The sequence below is a fragment of the Eubalaena glacialis genome, chromosome 11, assembly GCF_028564815.1.
Source record: "Eubalaena glacialis isolate mEubGla1 chromosome 11, mEubGla1.1.hap2.+ XY, whole genome shotgun sequence".
Classification (NCBI taxonomy): domain Eukaryota; kingdom Metazoa; phylum Chordata; class Mammalia; order Artiodactyla; family Balaenidae; genus Eubalaena; species Eubalaena glacialis.
The window spans coordinates 13,963,444-13,978,999 of record NC_083726.1 but is presented as its reverse complement, the minus strand read 5'-3'; the positions used below and the strand labels follow the sequence as shown (position 1 = coordinate 13,978,999).

At 43.6% G+C, this 15,556-nt stretch overlaps 1 protein-coding gene across 1 annotated transcript in view; it reads right to left on the bottom strand.

Annotated features, from left to right (window-relative positions):
- Positions 1–15,556, bottom strand: part of LARGE1 (LARGE xylosyl- and glucuronyltransferase 1) — a 598,072-nt gene that overhangs the window by 447,256 nt on the left and 135,260 nt on the right. Inside the window, 1 exon segment of the mRNA XM_061204391.1 lies at positions 10,736–10,923. Coding sequence (XP_061060374.1) covers positions 10,736–10,923 — 188 coding nt within the window.

The window sequence follows — 15,556 nt, the reverse complement described above, 5'->3', positions numbered from 1 at the left end:
CAGAAAACTATAAGACACTGATGAAAGAAATTAAAGATGATGCAAACAGATGGAGAGATATACCATGTTCTTGGATTGGAAGAATCAATATTGTGAAAATGACTATACTACCCAAAGCAATCTACAGATTCAATGCAATCCCTATCAAACTACCAAGGGCATTTTTCACAGAACTAGAACAAAATATTTCACAATTTGTATGGAAACACAAAAGACCCCGAATAGCCAAAGCAATCTTGAGAAAGAAAAATGGAGCTGGAGGAATCAGACTCCCTGACTTCAGACTATACTACAAAGCTACAGTAATCAAGATAGTACGGTACTGGCACAAAAACAGAAATATAGATCAATGGAACAGGAGAGAAAGCCCAGAGATGAACCCACACACATATGGTCACCTTATCTTTGATAAAGAAGGCTAGAATATATAATGGAGAAAAGACAGCCTCTTCAATAAGTGGTGCTGGGAAAACTGGACAGCTACATGTAAAAGAATGAAGTTAGAACACTCGCTAACACCATACACAAAAATAAACTCAAAATGGATTCGAGATCTAAATGTAAGGCCAGACACTATAAAACTCTTAGAGGAAAACATAGGCAGAACACTCTATGACATAAATCACAGCAAGATCCTTTTTGACCCACCTCCTAGCGTAATGGAAATAAAAACAAAAATAAACAAATGGGACCTAATGAAACTTAAAAGCTTTTGCACAGCAAAGGAAACCATAAACCAGACGAAAAGACAACCCTCAGAATGGGAGAACATATTTGCAAAGGAAACAACTGACAAAGGATTAATCTCCAAAATATACAAGCAGCTCATGCAGCTCAATATCAAAAAACAAACAAACCAATCCAAAAATGGGCAGAAGATCTAAATAGACATTTCTCCAAAGAAGGTATACAGATTGCCAACAAACACATGAAAGAATGCTCAACATCACTAATCACTAGAGAAATGCAAATCAAAACTACAATGAGGTATCCCCTCACACCAGTCAGAATGGCCATCATCAAAGAATCTACAAACAATAAATGCTGGAGAGGGTATGGAGAAAAGGGAACGCTCTTGCACTGCTGGTGGGAAGGTAAACTGATACAGCCACTATGGAGAACAGTATGGAGATTCCTTAAAAAACTAAAAACAGAACTACCATACGACCCAGCAATCTACTGGCCATATATATACCCTGAGAAAACCATAATTCAAAAAGAGCCATGTATCACAATGTTCATTGCAGCACTATTTACAATAGCCAGGACATGGAAGCAACCTAAATGTCCATCGACAGATGAATGGATAAAGAAGATGTGGCACATATATACAATGGAATATTACTCAGCTATAAAAAAAATGAAATTGAGTTATTTGTAGTGAGGTGGCTGGACCTAGAGTCTGTCATACACAGTGAAGTAAGTCAGAGAGAAAAACAAATACTGTACGCTAACACATATATATGGAATCTAAAAAAAAAAAAAAAAAAGTTTTGAAGAACCTAGGCGCAGGACAGGAATAAAGATGCAGACACAGAGAATGGACTTGAGGACACGGGGAGGGGGAAGGGTAAGCTGGGACGAAGTGAGAGAGTGGCATGGACATATATACACTACCAAATGTAAAACAGATAGCTAGTGGGAAGCAGCCACATAGCACAGGGAGATCAGCTCGGTGCTTTGTGTCCACTTAGAGGGGTGGGATAGGGAGGGTGGGAGGGAGACACAAGAGGGAGGAGATATGGGGATATATGTATATGTATAGTTGATTCACTTTGTTATACAGCAGAAACTAACACACCATTGTAAAGCAATTATACTCCAATAAAGATGTTTGAAAAAAAAAAAAGTTAACGTGAGCCCGACCGGGGTCAGCAAGTGAGGTAAGCAAAGACCAGGGGCTCTTTCTTCTCAACTCAGTTCTGAGCACGGGATGACACAGGGACAGCCAGGGAGGGCAGGCACCATGACAACGCGGAACATCCACACACTGGGCAAAGGAACAGCTACTACTCAGCTCCAGCCAATGGGTGCTATCGTGAAATGAGGGTCCAGTTTCCTAGGTATTTCCATTTTATTAAAGAAAGCCAGATATCATGATTTTTATGTGCAATCTCCAAATTTTTAACTGTTAATAATGAATTCAAAAACGGTAAAGGCAGTTGGCAGGCCAAACCCAACACACCTGCAGGCCAGAGGCAGCCAATTATTGTTTAACAAGCAATAAACAGAAATTATTGCTACTGCTTCCATTATAGTTACAGTGTAAATAGTACGTAGCCTTTTCATGTTTTCCTATCTCCGACAATACAATAAAAGTTTTCTTTCTTTTCCAGGCACCACGGCTTTATGAAGATGTTTATTGACTCATGCAGATGGGAATGTTTATCCAATGTGGTTTGGTGTCCATATTATGACATAATATCATTTTAATATTAATTGGAGCTATGTCATTGCCAGAGTTCTGGTAGGAATACTGGTCTTGTTTCAAATTGATGAAAACACTCTTTCAGAATTAGGGTTTTATGAGCCAATTTCCGATCTTGAAGTCAGAGCTGTGATCAGACCCTCACAGGGGGAATACATGTCCAAATGGTGAGGTATAGAAGGAAGAAAAAATGGAAATGTGGTGACATAGAAATGTTAAACATCTATCCCCAAAGAAAAATCCCATGCTTAAAAAGCATTTGAATTTCAAAGTTAAACAGTGACATAGATTCTTAAATCCCAAAGGTTAATAAAATCCCTCTCATCTGAAAAGAATGCAAGACCCACACCAGCTATTCAAATTCAGGTACTTATTCAAGACCTGCATAGGTTAAAAAATAAATAAATAAAACACATACAGGCAAGTAAACAAATCATAAATGAAAAACTGGATGAACTGTCACAAAGTGAACACACCTGTATAATCACACAGGTTAAAAAGTAAATTCAATTACTGCCAGTGCCCCAAAGTCTTCTTTTTGTCCTGTCCCAGCCTCATCTCCACCCCTAGATTACTGTTTGCCCATATAATTGAAATCATACAGTATTTATTCTTTTGTGTCTGTCTTCTTTTGTGCAGTATTATCTGTGAGTAGATTTTCATGGCTCTGCTGTACTTCATGATATAAATATGCCACTATTTATGTGTTTATTTTCACTGTGGACAGGCATTTCACACACACACCGATGTGAACGTGCTCTTACACGTCCTTTGTGCTAATGTAGACACATTTCTCTCTGGTAGATGGCTGGGGACAGAACTGATAGGTTGGGCTGATAACACCAAAGAGTCTTCCAAGTAGTTACACAAGTGGCTCTCATTTACTTAAAATTAACAGACCTCCTTAACCATCAACAGGTTGATGAAATCCCCCTCTTTTTGTTACATTGGTATCTGAAACTAAAAAATAAATGAAATCACTTTCAGACCAGAACCCCCAAAGAGCAAAAGTTCTGGGCCTTTCATTTCAGAAAACCTCAACCTATCACTGGTTACCGATGAAGCACCTATTATAGGCAATGTATTATAATCCAAAATTGTTTGAACAGGCAAACACGTCTGAATACAATGTCTTTTTCATGAGCGTTAAGTCCTGCTAGATATTCATGTATCAAATCAAAATTACTGAAGCCAAAACTCCTGGAGCAGGATAAGATGTCCATATGAGAAAGCAGATGGTACGACACCACTTTACTTTGCCTCTAAAGAACGATAACAAGATGGAGGGGATGCAGGAGCATAGGCCTGGGGGGGAGGGGTATGGAGGACCAAATAATGGTTCCCCAAACATGTCCACATCCTAATCCCCACAACCTGTGACTATGTTACCTTACCTGGCAAAAGGGACTTGGCAGGTGTGATTAAATTAACGATTTTGAGATGGGACAATTATCCTGGATTATCCAGCTGGGCTCAATGTAATCACAAGGGTCCTTGTAAGACGGAGGCAGGAAGGTCACAATCAGAGAAGGAGATGTGACCACAGAGGCAGAGGTCACAGTCAGAAAGAGTAATTTGAAGATGCTACTCTTCTGGCCTTGGAGATGGAGGAAGGGGCCACAAGCCAAGGAAAACGGCAGCCTTTAGAAGATGAAAAGGGCCGGGAGATGAATTCTCCCCTGGGGGTCTCCAGAAGAAACCAGCCCTGGCAGCATCTTGGCTTTAGCCCAATGAGACTCATTTTAGATTTCTGACTTCTGAAACTGTTAAGATAATAAATTTGTGCTTTTTAAAGCCACTACATTCGTGGTAATTGGCTCCAGCAGCCACTGGAAACTAACACAAGGTAGCTGCTGGGATTAGTGGAAACCAGTTTTTCTGACTCCTGGTCTAAGACTTTTGCCATGAGCTCTTCCAGGAGATGCAGCTAACTGACACAACAGGGTCATTTTCTCCACCCCAGCAAGATCACCGATATGGTTTTAAGATCAAAAGCTGGGTGTAAGAAAAGTAGAGGTTACCTTAGCAACCGTCTCACAACCAAATAAAATCGTGATAGACTTCCCCTGCCCTCTCAGATTCCAAGACCTTGAAGAGATGTCTTTTTGCCCAAGGCAAGAACCACAGACACACGCAGCCCCACTGTGCCCTGTGGCGGGTCACCACTCGAAGCGTCTCACTTGCACATTCTCATCCGTTATAGGCTTTTGCTTAGGCCTGGCACGGATGCTATTAAGCACTGGCTAGGAAAGCCCTTCATTTCTGATCTATTAAAAAAAAAAAATCAATATGACTTTTATATGACCCTTTCCATCTCATTTCGCATTCAGCATCCTATGTTCTTATACCCCATAACATCTTTCTACGGTTCATACCCATATTAAGTCATACATCGGGGCCATTGGCAGGAAGGCAAAATAGCTCGGCTGCCATCAAAGCTGCCACACAGCCTAGCCTCAGGGGCTAATGAAAACGTCAGCACATTATCCGCTAGCACCTTGCTCGGTCTGAATTCACAAACCTCCTGGCACCGTGTCTGGGCTGACGGATGGGGAGAGGGGATGCAGGGCTGGGAAATCAGTCATGTTTGGTCAAGCCCGCATCTCCCCTACTCCTCTGTTCACGTGCCCCGTGATTCCCTGTGACGATAAAACAAAGAAAACGCTTTAACTTACAATGCTGGTTCTCACTGCAACTCTTCAAAATGGTCAAATGTCAGGACCTCATTTCCTCCTGTTGAAATTTATAGTGACGACTCTCAAGCCATTCATTTCAGAAGGGGTTTGTGTTGATAAGAAGCGCATGAACAGTGAAGAGGGTTCAGGAACGACAAAACGCAGGTGTGGGCCGAAATCGGCTAGGAATTAATATCCTGTGCTTGTTCATGACACTGCTTTTAAATGTTCTGGACGTTGCAGCCTCTGAAGACATTTGCTTTTAAACGACACCCACACCCTCGCCGGCCCACCTCCCTGACCACAGGAAGCGTCTGCGAAGCGTCTGCGCAGAGCTGGTTATAAATGATCGGAGGGCAACGTGTGGACAATTTTCTGAACCACTGAAAAGCACCCTTTTCCACCTGCTGCTAACTCAATAGCAGCTGAACGCCATCTCTTTGATGGGCAGAAAAGAAAGAACCACACCCCACAAACAAAACTCTCATGCCCATGAGAAAAGGCGATTCTGGCAGAAAATAACAGACATGCTCTAAATTCAAGTGGAGGCGTGTTTAAGCAGAACTAGTCAAGTCCCAGAATTAACATCCCAACCAGAAGGCAGGTGAGGCTCCTGGCACCATATCCTGAGGTCTCAAAATCAGAGATGCTCAGAGCACCAGGAGGAGCCCTTGTCTACCACTGGCTCCTGCTGCCCTTAGTAGCAGAACCCTTTCCAGCCAGCATTTACTAAGAACCCACCAGAGCGATGCTCAGGCTGTGGGAATGTGATGATGAGTAAAACAGTCTCTTGTCTCAAGAATCTCACAGGCCAAGTGGTTAGAAAGACACCAAACAAGCAAAATATCCCTCGGTGAGTGCCGTCAGAGAAGTTTCCGTATAGGATCAGACATTAGAGGAAAATGACACTGAATATGGGCACTGAAGGTGCAGGCTGGGAGGAAGGGTTGTGGAAAAAGAGAACTGTATCCTGGGCAGAAAGAACAAAGAGCAAAAATGAAGGCGTTTTCTCAGGGTGTTGGATGAGGCACCCTCACCTGAGTGAAGACAGAAATTATAAGCTAAGGGAGAAAGCCTGTGAAAGACCCCAGAGCCATGATAAGGAGTCTGGAGTTAACCCAGGAAGCAATGAAGAGAGCTGTCAGCACTTAAAGCCAGAAGAGTGCACATTCCTTCGCTCATTCACTCATTCAACAAACAGTTCTCCTGGCACGTAGTAGGTGCTAGAGATGGAAGGATGAACAGAGTGAACCACTTCCCTCCGGATGCTTGTATTCAGTCGTGAAGACAGCAATTATAAAAAAAAGAAAAACGAAGTGCCCTGAGTATGAGGGAGGGGAAAGGATGAGGAGTTGGCGGGGGGCGGGGTGGGTGTCAGGACGGGGTAGCTGAGGAAGCCAGCGAGTTAAGGGTGAGGAGCAATCATGTTTAAGCTGAGACAGGAGGATCTAAGTCAGGCAGGCAAAGACAGGAGGGGAAGGAACAACATGTGCAAAGTCCAGAGGACGGAGGGCAGTGCACACCAGCGTCAAGGAAGTCTAGTGTGGCTGGATGGGGAATGTGAGGAGGGTGCGAGGAGATGGGGCCGGAGGGCAGACGAGGATGGCTGCCACATCGGTCCTGATGCCAAAGGATGCACGCAGACAGCTGAGCCAGGGCATCAGAGGTGCTGAAAGGGAGGAAACAGGAGACACAGAGGCAAGAGGTCAAGATCAGATCCAACAGGATATGGCAACCAAGCGATGGAGGGAATGAAGAAGGACGAGAATGAAGGCTTAGAGCCTGGAGCACGGGTAGCTGGGGATGTTAATGGAGATGGCAGAGGAACAAAGGTGGGTGTGGGAAGATATGAAGTCAGTAGCATTTAGGAACTTCGGGATTAAAGCACCAGCAAAAAAATCCCCTGATTAGCATCCTCAACCAATGGTCACTTGGCCTTTGACAAACAGCTCTGGGAAGGGGGATCTCAATGCTTTCCCAGACGGTGCACTGCAACACCTGGCAAATGTGTCAGAACAGCCGTTCTTTCTTACACTGAGAAAGGTCCTGCTTCGCCGTAACTTTTATGCACTGATCCTGGATCCACACTCCCGAGCAAATCACAATAAGCCTATTCCCTCCTCCTGTCCTATTTCCCATTAATTGGAGAAGATTCTGCTCATTTCCAATTCATTCACACCCAATGCTTAGAATCATAAGCGTGTAGAATGTTAGTGCACCAGTAGGTGAGCTTCATTTCTACAACGTCATTTCAAGCTGGAAGAGATAAAGAGAGAGGCATGATCATGCCCCAAATCACCAACTACTCTGGCTGAGGTGATTTTAGAGCCTGAGACCCTGACCCCAGCCAGTGCTCTCTCGATATATCGTGCTTCTGCGTGTAATCTGACTCCAGAGCCTTATGCTAAGAGCTTCCATATCTCAGGGAGAGTTCTAGACTCTGCTCTCAGGAGATGATCCATTGAAATTAAACAGGGTTGAAAAATAAATACACCCACATAAAGCCTGAATAGCATTACCATGAATCCAGGCAGCTGCTCTGGCCCTTATTTATGGCTCCACCTGCCTTGAAACAGAAAACTCAAGGGTGTCAGTAAGTGGACTGAAAAGTTGTTATGTTTAACTACAGAGAAAAGAATGTCTCTGCAGGCTCTTTTGGAAGTGTACCGATGCCTGGGGCAACCGGCAGGAACTCCGAGGAGGACACCTTTGTCTCTGGATAAACACTCAGCCTTTTCTAGTCTCAAGCTCTCTGGGTCAGGACGGGTCAGGCAGATCACCCTGTGCAATTGCCCCTGATGCTCACATTTCTGTTTGCACACCTCTCATCGCTCCCTCCCAGGGCAGCTCGTCCCAGCAGTGGACAGAATGACCCTTATTATGATGAGCTTGACATCTGGCTCCCTGCCACGTCCCTCCATAGATTCAGGGGCCATCAGAGGAAGCCTAATCTCTTTCAGGAGACAGCCCTTTGACTGTTGGCTGAAGCTGATCCTGTACACCTGGAGCCTTTGCTTCTCCAAGGCAAACAGCCCCATTCTTTCCACTATTTCGTATGAAACAAAGTTTGAGTTGACACGGTCATTCACCTATATTCTCCTAAATGTGCTGACCTGTCTAGATTGTTCTTAAAGTGTAGCATCCAGAAATAAATGCAGTGGACCAGTGGACTAACTGAGCCCGGTAAAAGAAATCCGTCACCTTCATCCTTCTAGCTAGAATGCTTCTGTTAATGTACCCACGTCATCCAGACCCTATTTAATGCAATCTATCTGCCAGCCTAACAAAATCATTCAAGGTCAAGGAGCACAGTCCCTCTATCGGCCAGGGCTGGACCAGAGAGCATGATGCTGTAAAGCGACCTTCAAGTCGATATCAGCCCATCACTAAGCACAGCCAGGTATGAATTCTCCAGAACCCAGATCAACTCCTAGTTTCTCCTCTTTGGGGAACTGCACCATTTACCTTTGGGGGCCACCTCTCCCCAGTTTCCCTCCACATGCTTCAGGGAACTCTTCTCTACCCTGTGAACAGAAATAGGCACAGGGCTCAGGGCTGCCCTCACCAGCCTCCCCCCAACCACAGTGAATGCTCTCCAGACCACGAGTGACCAGAGGCAATCCAATCAGAGGTAATGCTGGAGAATTAGGGGGAGGAAGTCCTCCTTTTTCTACAAGGGACTGGTAAGGATAAGTTGTAAGCCAAAGCTTTCACTGTGTAGGAAAAGCTACTCTTGAAAAGAAACCATAGCAGAGAAAAGTAGAGCAAAGGAAAGTAGAGAGACAGAGCTACAAAAATATCATTGGAGCCCCTGGATCCAACCCTGCCTGAAGCTAGCCCTACCTTCGAACTTACTACTTTTATTAGTCCCCAAATTGCCTTTTTGCCAAAATTATTTAATGTTGGGTTTCTACCAATGAGTGAAAAATCAAAATTGTACAATTTCCCTCACACACATCCAAAAACATCATGTGACACTTTGTCAGCACCACCCCCCCTGCCCCCCCACCAAAGTCTACCCTCACCGAAGCCCAATCCACAACATGGTATTACAGCTCTCAAGTCCAATAATCCAGGCCACATCTTGCCTGGCTTTGGGTCCTTGGTGACGTCACTGAAGCTGATCTTCCTTGCCCTCCGCATCTGTCCCCACCACATAGGATTATTGTGGAGGAAGAGTTAACAGGTGTCAAGTCCTTACAACAACGCCAGGCATGTAGAAATGCTCAGAATATTGTGGTGTATATTGTTATCATCATTATTGTTGTTGTTGTTATGCTATTATTATTATAGTTATACTGGCAAAGTCAATGTTTAGTGTATTTAACCTGTGCCAGCACCAGTGCTCTTGGTCTTCTGTCATAGGGTCTCTTCCATCATCCCTGGAGAATGCATCCTTCTACCTCTTCCAGCGCCAAAACCAACTCACCTTCCTCCCTCTGATCTCTTTGCCAAAAATTAACCATCCACTTCCATGCATAATCTATGTAGCTGCTTAGATGAAAGCTCTACTACTCCAGGGATGTCTGGGGCAGGAAAGGGACAGGGGTGTGGCCCTGAGCCCTTCCCTGCTATGCAGGCACAGAGCTCCACCTCGTTTATATTCAGCCTAGTGAACTCAGGACAAACCTCAGGCAGTGAACTCCTAATTAAAAAGTAGCCTTGAGCTATCAATAAAATTATGCATAAAGGAAATGTTTAAAAAAAACACAGTAGTGACTTCCTGGAGACAGATTTTCACTTGAGAGATATATATATTTTTTTTAACTCAAGTGTTGGGGTAAACAAACAGAAAGTGTGCTCTTCAACACTGCCACTCCTTCCCTCCCCGAAGCTTAGAAAACCATCTTTGATATTCAGAACACTGCACTGCATTTGAAACTGCTGGCTGGAAGGATGTGAGACTCGTCTTTTCCGTGGATTTCGGGAACGCGGCAGGGATGAGCAGTTGTTATTTGTTTGGGGAAGGCGACTCCTTTGCTGAGCTCCTGTACTCAGCAGGTCAGCATCACTGCTCATCTTCTGTACCCAGCCTGCCTGACAGCCTCAATCACCCTCTCCCCCAGCGCCCTGGGCTTGCCTTATCTTAACAGAGCTTCACATACAGCAATGAACAGAGATCACGTGTTAACCTGTCTCCTCCATTGCACTCCGAAGGTCCAGATCTGTTATCACCGGATTCCCAGTACCTGGTTTAGCGTAGACGTTAAACAGTAGCAAAATGCTGAATGTGCAGATAAGTGAATGAATAGATGAAAGAACAAATGAAACATCTTACTCCACAAATAGCTAAGTAATCCCCCCAGGACCCAACCTTTTCCCCTTTATCGACACGGCGATCAGCCTGCACAGCTGCTATCTGACGTTTGTGTAACCTCCGCCACGCTGCTGCATCCAGGGGCGCCTTATTTTTGCTTTCGTATTTAGCTTTTTCTCCTCCCATTACTAACTCCCTCTAATTCCCTCTGTAAACCTAGGTAAATCTTTTCCTGTGATCGGGCATCAAGATTCCATTGTTCTACAGAATGAGAAGCTGGGATTAGAAGACTTGGAGGTTCTTCCTAGGACTCTGGGACAGCCAGTGTTCCTTCTTCCCTCCATCCCTCTCCCTGTGGGAAAGCTTCCTTCTTACCTTCAAAGCTCCCAGCAAACAGGTAAAGCCAGGTGATGGCTGGGATGCAGAGCAGAGTCAACGAGGCAGCCAGGAATTTCCGTCTCCCTCTGCAGATTCCCAGCATCCTCTCAGAAGTGGCAATCCCTAATCCCAGTGCCGTTTCTCTGCCCGGAGCGTGGAGTCCTCGGCCTCCCTCATAATACTTTCTGAAAGAAAGAGCAAAGAGGAAGGGCTGAGTTCTTAGCACTATCAATGGATGCAAATTGCAAAAGAGAAATATCCTGCAGATTCTGAGAGTGGTTCGACTCATCTACAATTTCCTGCTAACCTTTCATCCCAAGAGGTGACGCTGCAGTCTTGCAGTCTACCCAAACTGAGAGAGTTCTTTACAAAATAAACAAATGCAGGATGATACAAACTGTAACAGATCTCTCTCTCTCTCACATGCATACATACACGCGTATACTTTATAGTTTAGGTGAGTTTTGAAGCCTGGACTAACCACTTATTAAAAGAGCAGCTAGTTAGCATCTTATATGTACCAAGCACTAACCAGGTACTGTGTTTTCAAAAATGACCAGAGTAAGGGTTGGCTTTAAAGGACACTGTCTACCAAGAAAGACCAACATAAAACATCCACAGGAACCCCAAGAATGTGATGACTGAGATTTGCACAGACCTCTATGGGAGGACAGATGAAGGTGCCGACCCATCCATGTTTAGTCAAGAGGGCAAAACAGTTCCCGTGTTCCCGGCAGAGAGAACTGCACAAGGCGGGCAAGGCTAACAGACAACACACTCAAGGGAAAGGAGACTGGAGAGGCCCCAACGTCATGGGCGGGAGGCTACATCTCAATCACAGTGGAAAACCTAGAAACACTCCACAGGGACTGTCTTAATAGCTTCCTCCCTTTCACAGAAGATGTCCAGAAAAGCATGAAACAATTCAAACATGCAGAGACCGGAAAGGAGCAGACAGACAACCTACAACCAGCCTGCAGAGGGACAATCGTGGACCACGCAGAAGGCTGGCTGAGACAGGTTCAAAGAAGAGGCAGAAGGTCAATCCAGACCAAGCAGAGGGCAAATGATCTTTCATCTGAGTACCTGACCAGGAAGGCATGTGACTTACAAAAAAATTTAAAAACCAACAGACCATACACTCTCATGTCCTCCCAGCTCCTAACACAGACATCACAGTGGCTGGAGGTGGAGAGAAAAGTCCACGTGGAGCCTCCTTCACAGAGCAGAACTGCCACGGCAGACAGGTATAAAAGGCTGCAGATACCTGAGGAAGGGATGACCACCAAAGAGCTGGTTTGAATGTCCCCTTGGATGTGTCCTTCCCTCTGTGGTAACCCTTAAACCCTATGTGACAATGGTCTGGTTTAAGTGTCTTCCTTCCGCACCAGCCTTGGTGTTTCCAGAAGGTAGGTGCCCTGTCTGACTCACCTTGTATTCACTAAGACTTAGTCTACCGCTGTCACCTGCAGGGCCTGATAATTGTCTGTCCAACAAATAAACGGAATCAGATTCTAACCAAAGGCAACCCTTTCAAGCTTCAGGAATCTGTGTTCGGCAACTTGCCGGCAATAAACGCCCAAAGAGCTAACCTCAGCAGTCAAGGCTAAGCTTTCTTCTGTGACCATTCTGATGGGATTTTCTAAATGGCCCTCTTTGGAAATACATCAAAGACCACAGGGCTGGAGGGTGTGGAAGAGAAAGTAAAACCCGAAAAAGCAAAATCCTTTTAAACAAAGAATGTGGACTTGAGAAGTCCCTCCTAGGGAAGTTTTCCGTTCTGAAGTATGGGAAACAAACCCTACACACAAACTCCGCTAGTCACTAAGAATGAGAAGCACAGCAATGCTAGTGATCTCTCAGGAAGAGGGAGTGTTGTGAGGAAAGGCTGTGCAGTTAGAAAGATCTGGATGCAAATCCAGCTGCCACACTTGACTAGCTGTGACCCTGGCAACGCCCCCGTCTCTGGGGAAGCTTCATTTTGTCCATCTATAACATAAGCGCTGCCCTCTGTAGTGGGGGATGGTATGAGTCTTAAATGAGAGCACCCTAGAATAAATGACTAGCAAAGATGATCAAGCACAAGGCAGAGGTGACCCCACCGCCCTTCCAGAACACCAAAGAGCAGCCTTACTTACGTTTTTTAATCTCTCGCCATTCCCACCCTCCCCCGCCCCAACAGGGTTTGGTAGAAAATAGATTTCAACAAATAGGTCTTGGCCGACAGGGCACATGGGTATTTTAAACCTGAAAGACCCACCTATTTAATCCTCCTTCAGTTGGTAGGTACCACTACACTAAAATCACTTCTTTTTTTTTTTCACAGTTCACTTAATTATGGTAAAGGCAACTAGCAGTAAGTAGCACTTATTTTGTGTCAAGCACCTTCCAGTGTTTTTTTACTTGTTTGATTCTCAAAATAGCCTATGAGGTAGGTGCTATTTTTTCCTCCCCATTTTATAGATTAGAAAACCAAGGCCCAGAAAGATGGATTAACTGACCAAAGGTTACACTCACCTAGGGCAGAGACACCTCAGGCTCTGTTCTCCTTAAGTAATTCATTCTAACAGCTTTGCCAGGGGGGCATTTTCCTTCTGATGGAAACTAAATCCTTCATACTAAATCTTATCATTTTCTTTCCCAGAGTCAAACATATCACCATTGTTTGTTCCAATCCAAAAAAAAAAGTGCAACAGACACAAATATAATTGGAAAAGCTATAGAAGAATTTATAATTTAGCGGAAAGTAGGAACATATATGGAGCAGAACTCAAGTGGCATTAATATTTAAATAACACTTTTTAAGACTCTTTACAACAGACGGCAGAAGCAAGAAGAAATATAATCCTGCAGCCTGTGGAACAAAAACCACATTCACAGAAAAATAGACAAGATGAAAAGGCAGAGGGCTATGTACCAGATGAAGGAACAAGATAAAACCCCAGAAAAACAACTAAATGAAGTGCAGATAGGCAACCTTCCAGAAAAAGAATTCAGAATAATGATAGTGAAGATGATCCAGGACCTCGAAAAAAGAATGGAGGCAAAGATCCAGAAGACGCAAGAAATGTTTAACAAAGACCTAGAAGAATTAAAGAACAAACAAACACAGATGAACAATACAATAACTGAAATGAAAACTACACTAGAAGGAATCAATAGCAGAATAACTAAGGCAGAAGAACGGATAAGTGACCTGGAAGACAGAATGGTAGAATTCACTGCTGTGGAACAGAATAAAGAAAAAAGAATGAAAAGAAATGAAGACAGCCTAAGAGACCTCTGGGACAACATTAAACGCAGCAACATTCGCATTATAGGGGTCCCAGAAGGAGAAGAGAGAGAGAAAGGACCCGAGAAAATATTTGAAGAGATTATAGTTGAAAACTTCCCTAACGTTGGAAAGGAAATAGCCACCTAAGTCCAGGAAGCGCAGAGAGTCCCATACAGGATAAGCCCAGGGAGAAACACGCCAAGACACATAGTAATCAAATTGGCAAAAATTAAACACAAAGAAAAATTATTAAAAGCAGCAAGGGAAAAACGACAAGTAACATACAAGGGAACTCCCATAAGGTTAACAGCTGATTTCTCAGCAGAAACTCTACAAGCTACAAAGCAGTGGCATGATATATTTAAAGTGATGAAAGGGAAGAACCTACAACCAAGATTACTCTAACTGGCAAGGATCTCATTCAGATTCGAGGGAGAAATCAAAAGCTTTACAGACAAGCAAAAGCTAAGAGAATTCAGCACCAACAAACCAGCTCTACAACAAATGCTAAAGGAACTTCTCTAAATGGAAAACACAAGACAAGAAAAGGACCTACAAAAACAAACCCAAAACAATTAAGAAAATGGTCATAGGAACATACATATCGATAATTACCTTAAACGTGAATGGATTGAATGCTCCAACCAAAAGACACAGGCTTGCTGAATGGATACAAAAACAAGACCCATATATATGCTGTCTACAAGAGACCCACTTCAGACCTAGGGACACATTCAGACTGAAAGTGAGGGGATGGAAAAAGATATTTCATGCAAATGGAAATCAAAAGAAAGCTGGAATAGCAATACTCATATCAGATAAAATAGACATTAAAATAAAGAATGTTACAAGAGACAAGGAAGGACACTACATAATGATCAGGGGATCAATCCAAGAAGAAGATATAACAATTATAAATATATATGCACCCAACATAGGAGCATCTCAATACATAAGGCAAATGTTAACAACCATGAAAGGGGAAATCAACAGTAACACAATAATAGTAAGCGACTTTAACACCCCACTTTCACCAATGGACAGATCATCCAAACAGAAAATAAATAAGGAAACACAAGCTTTAAATGACACAATAGACTGGATAGATTTCATTGATATTTATAGAACATTCCACCCGAAAGTAGCAGAATACACTTTCTTCTCAAGTGCACATGGAACATTCTCCAGGATAGATCACATCTTGGGTCACAGATCAAGCCTCAGAAAATTTAAGAAAATTGAAATTGTATCAAGCATCTTTTCTGACCACAACGCTATGAGATTAGAAATCAGTTACAGGGAAAATAACGTAAAAAACACAAACACGTGGAAACTAAACAATACGTTACTAAATAACCAGGAGATCACTGAAGAAATCAAAGAGGAAATCAAAAAACACCTAGAGACAAATGATAATGAAAACATGATGATCCAAAACCTATGGGATGCAGCAAAAGCAGTTCTAAGAGGGAAGTTTACAGCTATACAAGGCTACCTCAAGAAACAAGAAAAATCTCAAGCAAACAATCTAACCTTACACCTAA